The following is an 18,383-nucleotide window of genomic DNA, read 5'->3' on the forward strand; positions in this document are numbered from 1 at the left end:
GGATGTGTGTGGGGCGCTGAGCTGGGCATTGCTGGATGTGTGTGGGGCGCTGAGCTGGGCATTGCTGGATGTGTGTGGGGTGCTGAGCTCTGCATTGCTGGATGTGTGCAGGGCATTGCTGGATTTGTGCGGGCGCTGAGCTGGGCATTGCTGGATGTGTGCGGGGCGCTGAGCTGGGCATTGCTGGATGTGTGCGGGGCGCTGAGCTCGGCGTTGCTGGATGTGTGCGGGGTGCTGAGCTCTGCATTGCTGGATGTGTGCAGGGCGCTGAGCTGGGCATTGCTGGATTTGTGCGGGCGCTGAGCTGGGCATTGCTGGATGTGTGCGGGGCCCTGAGCTGGGCATTGCTGGATGTGTGCGGAGCCCTGAGCTGGGCATTGCTGGATGTGTGCGGGGGGGGCTGAGCAGGGCATTGCTGGATGTGTGCGGGGCGCTGAGCAGGGCATTGCTGGATGTGTAACATAATTAAGAGGGAACATCTCCGTTGATAACGTGTAGATTAGGTCTCTTGATCCACATTCCCTGAGATTAGGCCCAGAAGTCATGGAATCTCCATCATTGAGATGACCCATTTGTGTAAAGAAAAAGACAAGAATACTGAAACCATTGTCTCATCCTCCTTTTCCCTCTCTCAGGATGTGGTCCTGGAGTTAGAGTTTGAGGGCGTCAAGGAGAAGTTCACAATGGTCCAAGTGTGGCCGGTGAGAACGGTGCGGCCAGTGACAGAGAAGCTGCCGGCAAACCACCCGCTGCTGACCGGACAGAGAGTGCTGGACGCGCTGTTCCCGTGAGTTCTCACTATGTCTTATCATTCTGTATGTGTGAGCTGAACGTGCCGGCACAGACTGATAGCAGAATCCAAGCAGGACCAGCATGTTGTAATGTCCTCCATAGCTTAGTACATAGAACCCCTAGAACACCATTGAAAATGAGAGACCTTTCACTGCGATAACTTTTAAGTCTGTTTCTTGGGCAATTACAGAAACTTGTGGCATTGTTCTGTTATGTTCTGCTGAAAGCTTCTTCCCCGGGACACGCTCTGCCCTCTACTCACTTGTTGTCCATTCTGTTTCTCCAGCTGTGTCCAAGGTGGGACAACTGCTATTCCAGGAGCTTTCGGTTGTGGTAAAACAGTAATCTCACAGTCTTTGTCGAAGTACTCCAACAGTGATGTCATCATCTACGTGGGATGCGGGGAGAGAGGGAACGAGATGTCTGAAGTGTTGCGAGACTTTCCTGAGGTCAGAATTCCTGCTTATTGGTCCTGTTCATGAAGCTAAAGTCAGGTGTTAGCTCTGTATGCATTGTGCTCCAGCTAGTCAGGACTGTCCCTTATTCTGGAGACTAGCCGTAGCAACCTTCTCTGATCAGTTTTACCCACAGTCGACCGACAGTTTTTGCAGGGATGTGACTGGAACAAGGTCCTGGAGCAAATTATTTTCTAAACTACTTTGCATTATCCGATACTGTGAGTGTTTGGTGATAGGAGGGGGGTTAAAGTAAGGCAAGTCAGACAAATATTTCAAAGAGTAACCCAGCGGGTGAGTGGAGGTTGCAGAGTTTTGTAGCTCGGCCATTTTGTTACCCTGGGACCCCTACATGCTGCGATTTCAGCACATGAACAGCTGTCTGTCTTGGCAGAGTGAGACGTGTTGTATTTATTCACTGTATAAAGCCAGGAATTACTGGAGCTGAAATTCAAATTTCTTGTTTTCTTTTTCATTTTGTAACAAAATCTCTGGAAATTCCCCAGGATCAGTGCACCAGGGAGAGAATCCAGGAGCAGTGCACCAGGGAGAGAATCCAGGAGCAGTGCACCAGGGAGAGAACCCAGGAGCAGTGCACCAGGGAGAGAACCCAGGAGCAGTGCACCAGGGAGAGAACCCAGGAGCAGTGCACCAGGGAGAGAACCCAGGAGCAGTGCACCAGGGAGAGAACCCAGGATCAGTGCACCAGGGAGAGAACCCAGGATCAGTGCACCAGGGAGAGAACCCAGGATCAGTGCGCCAGGGAGAGAACCCAGGAGCAGTGCGCCAGGGAGTGAACCCAGGAGCAGTGCGCCAGGGAGTGAACCCAGGAGCAGTGCGCCAGGGAGTGAACCCAGGAGCAGTGCGCCAGGGAGAGAACCCAGGAGCAGTGCGCCAGGGAGAGAACCCAGGAGCAGTGCGCCAGGGAGAGAACCCAGGAGCAGTGCGCCAGGGAGAGAACCCAGGAGCAGTGCGCCAGGGAGAGAACCCAGGAGCAGTGCGCCAGGGAGAGAACCCAGGAGCAGTGCGCCAGGGAGAGAACCCAGGAGCAGTGCGCCAGGGAGAGAACCCAGGAGCAGTGCGCCAGGGAGAGAACCCAGGAGCAGTGCGCCAGGGAGAGAACCCAGGAGCAGTGCGCCAGGGAGAGAACCCAGGAGCAGTGCGCCAGGGAGAGAACCCAGGAGCAGTGCGCCAGGGAGAGAACCCAGGAGCAGTGCGCCAGGGAGAGAACCCAGGAGCAGTGCGCCAGGGAGAGAACCCAGGAGCAGTGCGCCAGGGAGAGAACCCAGGAGCAGTGCGCCAGGGAGAGAACCCAGGAGCAGTGCGCCAGGGAGAGAACCCAGGAGCAGTGCGCCAGGGAGAGAACCCAGGAGCAGTGCGCCAGGGAGAGAACCCAGGAGCAGTGCGCCAGGGAGAGAACCCAGGAGCAGTGCGCCAGGGAGAGAACCCAGGAGCAGTGCGCCAGGGAGAGAACCCAGGAGCAGTGCGCCAGGGAGAGAACCCAGGAGCAGTGCGCCAGGGAGAGAACCCAGGAGCAGTGCGCCAGGGAGAGAACCCAGGAGCAGTGCGCCAGGGAGAGAACCCAGGAGCAGTGCGCCAGGGAGAGAACCCAGGAGCAGTGCGCCAGGGAGAGAACCCAGGAGCAGTGCGCCAGGGAGAGAACCCAGGAGCAGTGCGCCAGGGAGAGAACCCAGGAGCAGTGCGCCAGGGAGAGAACCCAGGAGCAGTGCGCCAGGGAGAGAACCCAGGAGCAGTGCGCCAGGGAGAGAACCCAGGAGCAGTGCGCCAGGGAGAGAACCCAGGAGCAGTGCGCCAGGGAGAGAACCCAGGAGCAGTGCGCCAGGGAGAGAACCCAGGAGCAGTGCGCCAGGGAGAGCCCAGGAGCAGTGCGCCAGGGAGAGCCCAGGAGCAGTGCACCAGGGATAACAGTGCTTTTGGTTTGTGTTGCAGCTGACCATGGAGGTGGATGGGAAAACGGAGAGTATCATGAAAAGAACGTCTTTGGTAGCAAATACCTCCAACATGCCTGTGGCCGCCAGAGAGGCCTCCATCTACACAGGTAAGAGTGGGAAGCTATTCTCCTCTTGCCTTCTTGCCCTCAGGGTTGCGCTGATCTGTGTGTTCTCCTTGCAGGAATCACCCTCTCGGAGTACTTCAGAGACATGGGATATCACGTCAGCATGATGGCCGACTCCACCTCCCGATGGGCCGAGGCTCTCCGAGAAATCTCTGGGCGTCTGGCCGAAATGCCCGCCGGTGAGTAAGCGCGCTGGTGCCAAGAGGAGCACCAACCTGAGCTGCTGCTTTCTGTTCTCTTCACCAGTTCAATGATACATCTCATTGCTTTACTGGCAATATCACCCCTTACAGCCACAGCAGTGACTGGCGGTATCATATTATTTGTGAAAGTTTCCAAACTCTTCCCACAACTCCTATTTCCTCACCCACCCACCTCAGTCACTGGTGGGAAATGGCAGAGCTCATTAAGTGGTGTCAGACAAGCTGTGACCGTTCTCCCCTTATTCCGCACAGACAGCGGTTATCCCGCCTACCTGGGAGCCCGACTGGCCTCTTTCTACGAGCGAGCCGGGCGAGTGAAGTGTCTGGGTAACCCAGAGAGAGAAGGCAGCGTCAGCATTGTTGGAGCGTGAGTGTTACTGATACCGTATGTCGTGCCTGTACCTAACTACCAGGGGGGGGAGCTGGAATTATTAGGGGTCTGTGGGTCTGATTCCGAGGGGAGAGCAAACCTAACAAAGTAACTTCATATCTGGAGCAAACCACGCTGCAATACAAGGGGGCAATTTCATGTATTATGTTTGCATGCAGGGTAAATACCGGCTGCTTCTGCATGTAGCCCACAAATGCTGGACAACTTTATTCTTACGTTGCAATTTAGATTTGAATTTGAACTCACCCCTCCCAAATCTATAGCTCTCTGCGCATCTTACATCTGCCCCCCTGCAGTGCTGCACGGTTCTACCAAGGCGCAAAGTAACTTGCTCTCTTTTGCTTTGCTCCCACCACAGAATCGGGCCCCACGGTCTGTCTGCTGTAGCGTCTCACTGCTCCCAGCCCCGGTCTGTGCCGAGTGGAGTTGAGAGTTAAACGCAGTATTTCGGGGAATAAGTGCCAGATCACACACATTGTATGTGAGGTCCTGCCAATGTCCTCTTAGGCTGCCAAGAGAAACTTGACTGTACTAGAGTAAGGGGGTGCTTCAGCAGCTAGTATTGTGGGGGGGGGGTGTTGAAATCCCATCTTCTCCCGCAAATTGCTCCTATAATGAAAATAGAACATTTACTTTGTGGGTCGGTTTTATCTGGGGGCTTTCCTCTTGCGGGATTGGGTGTGTTTGCTTTTAGCAGAGTATTATGAGGCATTTTAAAGGGGAATAAGTCCAAACCTTTTTTTTTTATATTGAAAGTAAAACGTCACCACCAGTATAACCCACAGACAGTCTCCATAGTCACCACCAGTATTACCCATGGGCAGTCTCCATAGTCACCACCAGTATAACCCACGGACAGTCTCCATAGTCACCACCAGTATAACCCCAGACAGTCTCCATAGTCACCACCAGTATTACCCACGGGCAGTCTCCATAGTCACCACCAGTATTACCCACAGACAGTCTCCATAGTCACCACCGGTATAACCCACAGACAGTCTCCATAGTCACCACCAGTATTGCCCACGGGCAGTCTCCATAGTCACCACCAGTATTGCCCACGGGCAGTCTCCATAGTCACCACCAGTATAACCCACAGACAGTCTCCATAGTCACCACCAGTATTATCCATGGGCAGTCTCCATAGTCACCACCAGTATAACCCACGGACAGTCTCCATAGTCACCACCAGTATAACCCCAGACAGTCTCCATAGTCACCACCAGTATTACCCACGGGCAGTCTCCATAGTCACCACCAGTATTACCCACAGACAGTCTCCATAGTCACCACCGGTATAACCCACAGACAGTCTCCATAGTCACCACCAGTATTACCCACAGGCAGTCTCCATAGTCACCACCGGTATAACCCACGGATAGTCTCCATAGTCACCACCAGTATTACCCATGGGCAGTCTCCATAGTTACCACCAGTATTACCCACGGACAGTCTCCATAGTCACCACCAGTATAACCCAAGGGCAATCTCCATAGTCACCACCAGTATTACCCATGGACAGTCTCCATAGTCACCACCAGTATAACCCACAGACAGACCCATAGTCACCACCAGTATAACCCACGTGCAGTGTCCAAACCATAGAGAACACCATCACAGTGCCTGTGTGTCCCGTGTTCATTTATGTCATCAGTATTGGCCGGTGCGGCGGTGCCGCGTGAGCCGATGGGAAGTAGACAGCCTGCAGTGTGCACAATCACAGCGGGGTCAGGCCACGTTTCTGTGGCTCTAAGTGAACTAGATCAGAATCCGTGTAACGCGTTTCTCTATGAACCATACTTGGTTGGCACTCTGCATAATTACACTCTGTTGTTTTCCCCTTTAGGGTGTCGCCCCCTGGTGGAGATTTCTCCGACCCCGTCACATCTGCGACTCTGGGCATTGTTCAGGTAATGTCATTATGTTATTCGTATATTGTCTCCCGGTTGTGTCACTGTGACTTGGCAGTCAAATGGACACAGCCAAGTATGGCTTATGTCATTCAGTTGGCGTATAGCGTAGGTGTACTACAAACAACAGCAATGAATAGTTTTCTCATTCATTCATCCATCCACCTTGGGGTACACAGCTAACCTTGGGGTGTAGAGGGCGCTGTGGCAGGAGTAGGCGCTCGTGTAAATCTCCGAGTCAGCGCTATATCGGACCAGGGCTGCCCCTGTGTCACCGTCTCACCCTTTGTCCGTGCAGGTGTTCTGGGGACTGGACAAGAAGCTGGCTCAGAGGAAGCATTTCCCCTCTGTGAACTGGCTGATCAGCTACAGTAAGTACACGAGGGCGCTGGACGAGTACTACGACAAGCACTTCCCCGAGTTCGTCCCTCTGAGGACCAAAGCTAAGGAGATCCTACAGGAAGAGGAAGATCTGGCTGAGATCGTGCAGCTGGTAGGAAAGGTAAGAGCACCGGCTGTATGTCTCTGTTACTAGTGGACGTCTTCAGAAACCTTTCATTACTGTCCAGCAGTGTAGTAATTCTCCTATGTATGGCTAATGACTAGTGTGCAGAGCATGTGAAGCCGCACAGTGTGTAACCCTGCAGTGTAGTAATTCTCCTATGTATGGCTAATGACTAGTGTGCAGAGCATGTGAAGCCGCACAGTGTGTAACCCTGCAGTGTAGTAATTCTCCTATGTATGGCTAATGACTAGTGTGCAGAGCATGTGAAGCCGCACAGTGTGTAACCCTGCAGTGTAGTAATTCTCCTATGTATGGCTAATGACTAGTGTGCAGAGCATGTGAAGCCGCACAGTGTGTAACCCTGCAGTGTAGTAATTCTCCTATGTATGGCTAATGACTAGTGTGCAGAGCATGTGATGCCGCACAGTGTGTAACCCTGCAGTGTAGTAATTCTCCTATGTATGGCTAATGACTAGTGTGCAGAGCATGTGAAGCCGCACAGTGTGTAACCCTGCAGTGTAGTAATTCTCGTCTGTATGGCTAATGACTAGTGTGCAGAGCATGTGAAGCCGCACAGTGTGTAACCCTGCAGTGTAGTAATTCTCCTATGTATGGCTAATGACTAGTGTGCAGAGCATGTGAAGCCGCACAGTGTGTAAACCTGCAGTGTAGTAATTCTCCTATGTATGGCTAATGACTAGTGTGCAGAGCATGTGAAGCCGCACAGTGTGTAACCCTGCAGTGTAGTAATTCTCCTATGTATGGCTAATGACTAGTGTACAGAACATGTGAAGCCGCACAGTGTGTAACCCTGCAGTGTAGTAATTCTCCTATGTATGGCTAATGACTAGTGTGCAGAGCATGTGAAGCCGCACAGTGTGTAACCCTGCAGTGTAGTAATTCTCCTATGTATGGCTAATGACTAGTGTGCAGAGCATGTGAAGCCGCACAGTGTGTAACCCTGCAGTGTAGTAATTCTCCTCTGTATGGCTAATGACTAGTGTGCAGAGCATGTGATGCCGCACAGTGTGTAACCCTGCAGTGTAGTAATTCTCCTATGTATGGCTAATGACAAGTGTGCAGAACATGTGAAGCCGCACAGTGTGTAACCCTGCAGTGTAGTAATTCTCCTATGTATGGCTAATGACTAGTGTGCAGAGCATGTGAAGCCGCACAGTGTGTAACCCTGCAGTGTAGTAATTCTCCTATGTATGGCTAATGACTAGTGTGCAGAGCATGTGAAGCCGCACAGTGTGTAACCCTGCAGTGTAGTAATTCTCCTATGTATGGCTAATGACTAGTGTGCAGAGCATGTGAAGCCGCACAGTGTGTAAACCTGGTCATACATGGACTTCGCGAATCCATCATGTAACGCTATTGTTTTCTGTAGGCCTCCTTGGCGGAGACTGATAAGATCACTCTGGAAGTGGCCAAGCTGCTTAAGGACGATTTTCTGCAGCAGAATGGATACACCGCCTATGACAGGTGAGACGTCTCGCTGCCATCCACGGTCAGATCCCTAGGGTGTTAGACCTGAGTTCCACTAGGGATCACTGTAATGGGACTGCAGATCAGTAGGGATTGCTACCTTGGCACTGAGGATCAATAGGGATCAATGGCATGCTTTTGGCTGGACTTAGTAATGCATTGAAACTCAGAGCACTTGGTAATTGAAAAATCCACAGTGGACCATACAGAATATGATGGGATCAGCCCTGTATTTGTGCCTGGTGGCAATATAAACCCAATAGCCGGATGTCGTGGAATAGTACTGCCACACACAGAGATGTGCTGCCACACACCCATCACACACTGATCACACACAGAGATGTGCTGCCACACACCGATCACACACACAGATGTGCTGCCACACACCGATCACACACACAGATGTGCTGCCACACACGGATCACACACAGAGATGTGCTGCCACGCACCGATCACACACACAGATGTGCTGCCACGCACCGATCACACACACAGATGTGCTGCCACACACCGATCACACACACAGATGTGCTGCCACACACAGAGATGTGCTGCCACACACGGATCACACACAGATGTGCTGCCACACACGGATCACACACAGAGATGTGCTGCCACACACGGATCACACACAGAGATGTGCTGCCACGCACGGATCACACACAGAGATGTGCTGCCACGCACGGATCACACACAGAGATGTGCTGCCACGCACGGATCACACACAGAGATGTGCTGCCACGCACGGATCACACACAGAGATGTGCTGCCACGCACGGATCACACACAGAGATGTGCTGCCACGCACGGATCACACACAGAGATGTGCTGCCACGCACGGATCACACACAGAGATGTGCTGCCACGCACGGATCACACACAGAGATGTGCTGCCACGCACGGATCACACACAGAGATGTGCTGCCACGCACGGATCACACACAGAGATGTGCTGCCACGCACGGATCACACACAGAGATGTGCTGCCACGCACGGATCACACACAGAGATGTGCTGCCACGCACGGATCACACACAGAGATGTGCTGCCACGCACGGATCACACACAGAGATGTGCTGCCACGCACGGATCACACACAGAGATGTGCTGCCACGCACGGATCACACACAGAGATGTGCTGCCACGCACGGATCACACACAGAGAGATGTGCTGCCACGCACGGATCACACACAGAGAGATGTGCTGCCACGCACGGATCACACACAGAGAGATGTGCTGCCACGCACGGATCACACACAGAGAGATGTGCTGCCACGCACGGATCACACACAGAGAGATGTGCTGCCACGCACGGATCACACACAGAGAGATGTGCTGCCACGCACGGATCACACACAGAGAGATGTGCTGCCACGCACGGATCACACACAGAGAGATGTGCTGCCACGCACGGATCACACACAGAGAGATGTGCTGCCACGCACGGATCACACACAGAGAGATGTGCTGCCACGCACGGATCACACACAGAGAGATGTGCTGCCACGCACCCATGACACACAGAGAGATGTGCTGCCACGCACCCATGACACACAGAGAGATGTGCTGCCACGCACCCATGACACACAGAGAGATGTGCTGCCACGCACCCATGACACACAGAGAGATGTGCTGCCACGCACCCATGACACACAGAGAGATGTGCTGCCACGCACCCATGACACACAGAGAGATGTGCTGCCACGCACCCATGACACACAGAGAGATGTGCTGCCACGCACCCATGACACACAGAGAGATGTGCTGCCACGCACCCATGACACACAGAGAGATGTGCTGCCACGCACCCATGACACACAGAGAGATGTGCTGCCACGCACCCATGACACACAGAGAGATGTGCTGCCACGCACCCATGACACACAGAGAGATGTGCTGCCACGCACCCATGACACACAGAGAGATGTGCTGCCACGCACCCATGACACACAGAGAGATGTGCTGCCACGCACCCATGACACACAGAGAGATGTGCTGCCACGCACCCATGACACACAGAGAGATGTGCTGCCACGCACCCATGACACACAGAGAGATGTGCTGCCACGCACCCATGACACACAGAGAGATGTGCTGCCACGCACCCATGACACACACAGAGATGTGCTGCCACGCACCGATCACACACACAGAGATGTGCTGCCACGCACCGATCACACACACAGAGATGTGCTGCCACGCACCGATCACACACACAGAGATGTGCTGCCACGCACCGATCACACACACAGAGATGTGCTGCCACACACCGATCATGAAACCCCACATTGATTCGCTGAAAGTAGTTTCTGTAAAACATAAATGTGATTCCCAGACTTTTCAGGCTGGCTGATCTCTGCTCTGTCCTGCCAGGTTCTGTCCTTTCTACAAGACAGTGGGCATGCTGTACAACATGATTGCGTTCTATGATATGGCTCGCCGCGCTGTAGAGACCACTGCGCAGAGTGACAACAAGATAACATGGTCCATAATCAGGGAGCACATGGGGGAGATCTTGTACAGGCTGACCTCCATGAAATTCAAGGTTAGCGCAATGTGTATAATAATGGTGCACTGTGTATTGTATATAATAATGGTACACCGTGTATTGTGTGTATAATAATGGTGCACTGTGTATTGTTAGTAATAACGGTGCACTGTGTATTGTATGTAATAATGGTATACCTGTATTGTTTGTATAGTAATGGTGCACTGTGTATTGTGTGTATAATAATGGTATACCGTGTATTGTGTGTGTATAATAATGGTGTACCATGTATTGTGTGTATAATAATGATGCACCGTGTATTGTGTGTATGTATAATAATGGTGCACTGTGTATTGTGTGTATAATAATGGTATACCGTGTATTGTATGTATAATAATGGTATACCGTGTATTGTGTGTATAATAATGGTACACCATGTATTGTATGTATAATAATGGTGCGCTGTGTATTGTACATAATAATGATGTACTGTGTAGTGTGTGTATAATAATGGTGCCCTGTGTATTGTATATAATAATGGTGCACTGTGTATTGTAAATAATGACAGGGCATTGTGTGTATAATAATGGTGCACCATGTATTGTATGTATAATAATGGTGCACCGTGTATTGTACAGTGCATCTGGAAAGTATTCGCAACTCTTCACTTTTTCCACATTATATGTTATGTCACAGCCTTATTCCAAAATGGTTTCCTTATGTTGGTTATTTCTTAATATAAATAATGAGAAAGCAAAATGTGCTGTTGTCTTTATAGCAACGCTCTATGGCAGTGATTCCCAACCTCGGCCCTTAAGGCACACTAACAGTCCTGGTTTTAGTGATATCCATGATTGTGTACAGATGGTTAAATCAAAATTACTAAGGTACTAATTAAGTCACCTGTGCTCAAGTATGGTTACCCTTAAAACCTGGACTGTTAGTGTGCCTTGAGGACCGTGGTTGGGAACCCCTGCTCTATGGTCTGCCCTGGGGCTGACAGTGGGAGCTGGGCGACCCCCATGCCAGCGGCTTTTCGTGAATTCTAGTGAAAAGGTTTCAGGAAATGAACATTACAGTGTCAGATACCGGACGGCACATTTGGTTTCTGCATACCGTACGGCGTCTGGATGCCGACTACAGTACATCCCATTTCCAGCATAGCCTATGAAGATATTTGTCAGGATTAATGTGAGCGAATACTTAGTAGATGACATGAGCCCTGGATTGTGAGAGACTGTGCTGTCCGATATTGCCTATGTGTGTTCGGTAGCGCCTGTCCTCATACCTGGTCATTATTTCTGACTTTGCCTTCTCTATACTCTCATTTCTCCACTGTGTTCGCCTTTTATACCTGAAGCCGCTCTGTTGTTTCCTTAGGATCCGGTGAAAGAAGGGGAAGCCAAGATTAAGGCCGATTACACCCAGTTGTTGGAAGACATGCAGAACTCCTTCCGTAGTCTAGAAGACTAGTAGCCGTCTCCACCATCGCCTCTCCAGCAGCTCATCATCTCGGACCTCCAGCTCCATCACAACGGGGGGGCTCCTGTACATCTACTATACAAATCTGTCCGCCATATCCATGTTTAGTAGGTCCCGGCGACCGTTCCAGTGTTGTGGCCGCCTGTGTTTAGATATTATCCCATTGTTTTGGTGAATGTACTTCGGGAAAGTCTGATCTATGGGAGAGAGGTGTTGTGGCTGCCTGTGACCCCTTCATTAAGGCTCCGACAGCTGGGGGCCAGGTTCCCAGTCCTAAGAATCGTTGTCTAGTCCTTTCCCTAGATGGCTCGCTCATACAGTACTTATCATGAAGGGCGCTGGTTCCTGATTGATCTAGAACATCTCATGTGTCTGTACTGAGGCTGCCTCACACATTCCAGCGTTATCTTGTGTCCTCTCTCTGTAATTCTGCATGTATCGCCAGAGGTAAGCAACCTGCAGCTCTCCAGCTGAAATGGCGTACTGGGACTTGTAGTTCACTCGCTGGGGAGCCACAGATTGCCTACCTCTGCTATCTAGTTGTGTCCCTGTGATTTCTAGTATTCTGAGCCAGACTGCTCGATTTAACAGCGTTCTATTACTGCTTATGTCATACTGTTTGCACTGTGTAACCGTCACTGAAGTTATAGTTCTAGACAGGACGCTGATGTTAAATTGTACCTACAACCGAGTCACTGTAACCTATCATCCTGAGAGTCTTCTCTTAGTCCTGGGAGGTAAATGTATAACTTCTTATTCCTTATGAGATATTACTTGAAAACCTAGCTGACGGTTGTGCAGCGTCCCTCTGACGCGCTGCGGTCAGTAACGGTTTTTACCGCCAATGATCAGCTGCTCTCAGCTTTGGTACTGGAAACATGTCGCATTCTACACCCTTAGACCTAATTAACGTTCTCTTAGGAGTCAATTAGACACATTAAACTTCCAGTGACCTATAAAGGACAGACCTTTAACAGTCACTCACATATAAAGGACAGACCTTTAACAGTCACTCACCTTCGTATCCAGCACTTCAGGCTGCAGGGTAATTATTAGATTGATTATTTATTTGGTTCATGTGTTTGATAATTGTAGCAGCCTCAAGAGTCTATTTACTAAGCCTTGGATGGGGATAAAGTACCAGGCCAATCAGCTCCTAACTGCCATGTTACAGACGGTGTTTGAAAAAAGTCAGGAGCTGATTGGTTGGTACTTTGTTTTTTATCTCCGTTCCCTTTATCTCCATCCAAGGCTTAGTACATAGACCCCTCAGTCCCTTACACTCAGTCCCTTACACTCAGTCCCTTACGCTCAGTCCCTTACGCTCAGTCCCTTACACTCAGTCCCTTACACTCAGTCCCTTACACTCAGTCCCTTACACTCAGTCGTGCACAGTTATACCTGTTCGAGCAAACCCAAGAGTCTGTGCTTTGATTTGCGAGATACAGACAATAATTAGAGAAGAGGAGCTGAAATATAGGGGTGGCGGGCGCTGGTCAGGGGCTACATTACTTGTCTGTAGGTGCAGAGAACAAGACTTTGGCACAGTGATTAAAAACTAGATGGAACTACTAGGCAGATTTGTCCAGTGTCTCCCCCCCCCACCCCCCCCCCCTTCCTGTAGCCCGAGTGTCATTGCCTAAATGATAATGAATTCACTGTATAAACCCATTTGCCGCCTGTTACCATTGCACTTCATCTTGTAAAATCCTCAATCTAAAAGCGAGATGTTCCTTTAAACCCTGCAGAGGTTTCCGAAACCTTCATTCAGATGTGTAAAGACGACAAAGGTGTATTTATTGTACTGTCGCTGGCCCCCCTGCAGGGGGCGCCAGTTTATGCAGCTTCTGGTTCATTTCTCTCTGTTTCGGTGTGTGTTATTGTACGTGTTGAGCCTCTGTTCACTGTATCACTTATTTTTATTTTTTTTCAAGCTGTAAAAGTAATGAAAGAGATATAAGAACGGAAAAGCACTCTGGTTTTAAGACTTGAAATTTAATTGTGTTGTTAAAATTGAGAATAAAATATGAATTTAAATGTAGAATTTCCTTCTAATGCATCTATATACCCAAGTAAGAGTGCATCTGTGAACCGTACATTATTACTGTATATTATACTGGCCGTTTATTGCTGAGGAGCTTCATTTCTTATGTTCGTCGATTATGTTCTGCCTGTGTCCTTCAGGAGAGAAGAGAGACATTCAGCAGTGTTCAAGAGGCTTAAAAAGAACACTGACTTCTGATACTGTTGCTATAGGATAGGACAAGTAAATATGACTATTAGATCTGCCATACGTGTATCTAAAATAGGTCCGATGCGCAATAGCTATCCACACCAATAGGTTTATTATTGGGCATGTTATAAGAGGGTTGCTGTTGGCATACGCATCAAAAGAGCGGGCAGACAAGATGGAAGAGATGCGGCCACTGGTCCCAGTTGACCTTCACATGAGCCATTGATCGGGCGACCCCGTCCTAGTCCTAAGACGAAACCACTTCCCGTGCCACCTTGTTTTCCAGGTGGCATTTCACATTAAAACCAGGAGGTCGGGCTGTGTTCTAGCGTCACATTTGGATTGGTATTTAGGTAAGACCAATGCGTTTCATCCTGAATCGGGCTTCCCTATTGTTGAATGTGAGCCATTAGAGCCTTCACCAAGAGGGCAAAGTGTGGGTCAAGCAAGGAACAGCCTGGTTCCTCTGTATATAGTGAACATATGTGACTGTATTTAGGGCTATTATATACAGTATATCTAGAGGGGATCCGGTCATAATCCCAACAGTTGGGATGCCAGCATCCCGACGGTAAGTACTTTGCTTAGGGGCAGGGTTAGGGTTAGGCACTAGGGGAGGGTTAGGGTTAGGCACTAAGGGGTTAGGGTGCGGGGAAGGGGGGCCTTAGGTTTAGGCACTAGGGGGAGAGAGGAAGGTTTAAGGTGAAGAATATCCTAACCCTGTTGGGATTCTGACAGCCAGCATCCTGTACCCAGCACGATAAATGAATACAAAGCCACCATAAAGAAAGAACAGTTGTGCCCTTGTACTTGGTATGAGATAATAGCCCCTTTTACAGTGCTACAAACTGTTGCGTTTCACATTTATACATTAATCACTTATTTGAATCTGTTTTGTAACTGTCGCGGCCGTTTCATGGAACAAGCGCATACAGGTCACTTACAGTTCTGGTTAGCGACATCGCATTCAGCGCTGGATACTTTGGAATGATTTTTGGTAGTGTCATTGCTTTAGAGCTCAGCGTTCGCCTCCTGTATTGTACATTTCGCTTACGTGAAGAAGTAACGCTCTTACTTTTTTGGGAAAGGATATCACTGGCGTCAGGAAATAGAACCTGGTGCTCGTGTTTGGTTTCATCCACATGTGCTAAACATCGGCTCTTGGAAATGATCTCGCACTGCTGTAAAATTGTTGGCGATGAAGTTGAAGGAGTATTTTGGCCTCCACATCGCAGATGTGAAGCTGATCCTTGTATGGCGCGTCCCATAGCCGTCTGCAGTCTGCTCCCAGGGGTCTGGTCTGCGGGTTTGCTGGTCTGCGGGTGGAAATGCGGACAGCTATACATTTCCACACCGGCGGGTAAGTGAATAACCAGATTGCTGCATGTTAGGAGAGCAGTAAGGGGTGCTGTACACTAATAAGCTAAGCGAGCGCTGTATAATGCTCCGCAGAACCCTGGATCTGCTTTCAGGCATAAATTCAAACATACTGAGAACTGTTAAACATCAACCTGAGAAACTGAGGTTACGTCACCTGTATTTACCCCCATTTCTTCTGGCAGCTTGTGGGCATATATCCCGAGGTTTGTGCTGTTTTAAGGCTGGGCACGCACTAGATGATAAATTGGACAATTTGTCGCTTTGAGCCGAATTGGAACGACATATTGTCTAGTGTGTAGGCACTTTTGCGCGCGACCTGTGCGTCGTTCCTCGCATCTTCTGACCTGCTGTACATGCACGACAGATGAGAAGATGTTTTTAGTGATTTTGTGCAAACCATGACATTAACCGGGCGACCAGGTCGTAGGTTAATGTTCTATCTTAATGATCTAACGGACAGACGATGCAAAATGAAGCGTTGCACAGTGTGTAGACACCATTAGAGTTTGTTCTGGGGATGAAGGGAAATGGTGACTATTATCGTGACGTTTGCACATCATCTAATGTGTACCCAGCCTAAGGACTTTGTACTGAGGGGCATTGCTAAACAATGCTAGTTCTCTATCCGTCCTTACATTCAACAGAGCACCTGAAGTGTACTCTTTTATAAAAAAAAATAAAAAAAAAATCAGCGTTTTCAGGCTGCTAGCGATGATTGATGGTTCTGGACTACCGGGGGCACATGATACAGGGAGCAGAGCGGTATCAGTACACCCTGAGCTTCATCTTCTCTGCCTACTACCCCCCCGGATTCCAGGCTGCCGCAATCACATGACAGACTGTGTTCCTATGACCTTTATAAAACAACATTTAGGCAAATGAATCTGATGCATCCTATTTGAAAGAAGGTAAAAAAAATCTATGTATGAAATCTGCTTCCACACGTGCCCCCACCGGGGCGCATTGCATTTTATTGAACATAAACACTGCAGGAAACCTAGAAGTGAACTGAATCCTGGCATGTATGCATTTATGTCCACTTACATTCTATATTGAAGACGCACTAACAGCGGGGGTTTGCATGTTATACCCATGCATACAAAGCCTAACAGCTTCATCGTTAAATGTGTCTAATATCATGTACTCGGGTGCAAAAGGCGCTCTCTCTCATTTTTCTCCTTGTTAACGGTGATTAAAAAAATCATAAACTAAACTATAATGGAATTATATACCTGGTGTGCTATTAGTACATGAACACTAATGAGTAAAATGTTGGGTGCGATGTAGAACCATGTGAACCTTTTGCTTTTGAGAGAATAGGAGCACACTGGCAGAGTTTTGGCTGTGGATAGCTTGGGTAGTGGGCACTAGCTAAGCTTTCATATCAATGTGGGGAGGGTCCTGCAAACGTACAGAGTAGAGGTCTCCCTATAATGGTCAGTCAGAGGAGGTAGCTTCCATGATCTCCAGGCAGGTAACCTTTAATTTGAGAGGGCCTGGCCGGGCTTGTCACACCACAGTACGGAGGTTACTATCTGATATGTCTCTGGTTGCCAGCCACTGGACCATGCCTAACGATTTAGTACCAGGGCAAGTGACCAACTAATGATGGAACATTGTAATTTGTCTGGCTTGGAAAAGCCAGTCCTCCACGACCTACTCAAGCCTATATGTATGTACTACTTTGCCAGACTAATTACCTTTTAACCCCTGGTGATCCTGTTGTTAAACCCAACCACCAAACATTCTAAATCCTGGTGTTGGCGCTGTGCCCCTCGGGACCTGGCCCTGGTGGGCATGTTGGATAAGGTGCATAAAACTCAAAAGTTTCCCATTCCTTAAAATAACTTTTTACTTGTTGGAGAATCCATATAGACGAGAGAGCTCTGTTCTGGGGCTGCCAAACAGGTCTGATGTCTATCCTGCAATCTAGAACCTGGGAGCACGACCAGGAGATAAAGAGCAGGATGTAACTTGGCAATGACAGGAGCCCAGCGAGTGTCGTCTGAGGGTGTTAATGTGCTTGTGAGATGTTCCTGACATTCTGGGTCTAACATGCAGGATATGGCTCGGGGTGCAGCAACGTTCCCATTATAACACGTTCCAGGTTGTGCCTATATAATGGGATTTATCATGTACATGGCTCATGTGGGGGAGATGTATCAAACCTTCTAAAGAGAATAAGTGGAGGAGTTGCCCAATAGCAACCAATCCGCTTCTAGCTATCATTTATCAAGTACAGTCTATAAAATGATAGCACAGAGCTGATTGGTTGCTATGGGCAACTTCTCCACGTGTCCTCTTTAGAAAGTTTGATACACCTCCACCTGTAGGTTTTTTTCATATTTTGCTGTCTGTGTAGGGGCTGAGAAGGGCCCTGTTACAGTTGCTGTACAGAAGGGGATCTAACTAGGTATTTGAAGGGGGATGTAGTTATGCGGCCGCCGGTCTCAATCCCGGCAAGGGATTTAACATAGGCGTCGAAATACCGACGTCTATGTTAATCCCGACGCCGAAACCCAGAGAGGACGCCGGACCGATCGTCCTCAGCTGGGGTAAGTATACACTTAGCCGGGGATGGGGGGGTTAGGTTTAGGCACCCCCTCCCCAGGGAATGTTAGGGTTAGGCTAGGGGAAGGGGGGGTAGGTTTAGGCACTTGGGGGTGGGGTTAGGGTTAGGCACCCCCCCCCAGGAAGGTTAAGTTTAGGGTGCTGGGAGGGGGGGTTAGGGTTAGGCACCCCTAAGGGAGGGTTAGGGGGTTGGAGGGGTAGGGATAGTAGACATACCTGCAGTGTCTGGATTTCCAACCATCGGGCTGCAGCAGTCGGGATTTGAACCACCGGGGCTAGAGTCCGGTGGTCATTCATACTGAATCCATTTGAAGGCCCCATAGCAAAAGTTTGTAAGGGCTCCTATGTTACCACCCAATGGTGAAAAATGTATATAACACAGAGGTTCCCAAACTCTGTTCTCTCGG

General features: G+C 49.6%; 1 protein-coding gene across 3 annotated transcripts in view; it reads left to right on the top strand.

The window, feature by feature from the left end:
• Window positions 1-13,398, top strand: part of ATP6V1A (ATPase H+ transporting V1 subunit A) — a 39,681-nt gene extending 26,283 nt beyond the window's left edge. For all 3 annotated transcript variants that reach the window (XM_088450776.1, XM_088450778.1, XM_088450777.1), the window contains exons 7-16: window positions 636-787; window positions 1,079-1,241; window positions 3,198-3,306; window positions 3,381-3,503; window positions 3,780-3,894; window positions 5,765-5,828; window positions 6,127-6,330; window positions 7,724-7,818; window positions 10,196-10,367; window positions 11,691-13,398. In XM_088450776.1, coding sequence (XP_088306902.1) covers window positions 636-787; window positions 1,079-1,241; window positions 3,198-3,306; window positions 3,381-3,503; window positions 3,780-3,894; window positions 5,765-5,828; window positions 6,127-6,330; window positions 7,724-7,818; window positions 10,196-10,367; window positions 11,691-11,783 — 1,290 coding nt within the window. In that variant the 3' untranslated portion in view covers window positions 11,784-13,398. The remainder of the gene's footprint in view (window positions 1-635; window positions 788-1,078; window positions 1,242-3,197; window positions 3,307-3,380; window positions 3,504-3,779; window positions 3,895-5,764; window positions 5,829-6,126; window positions 6,331-7,723; window positions 7,819-10,195; window positions 10,368-11,690) is intronic.
• Window positions 13,399-18,383: the final 4,985 nt, after the last annotated feature.

This window comes from Taudactylus pleione, unplaced genomic scaffold, assembly GCF_031769625.1.
Source record: "Taudactylus pleione unplaced genomic scaffold, aTauple2 ptg000523l, whole genome shotgun sequence".
Taxonomy (NCBI): domain Eukaryota; kingdom Metazoa; phylum Chordata; class Amphibia; order Anura; family Myobatrachidae; genus Taudactylus; species Taudactylus pleione.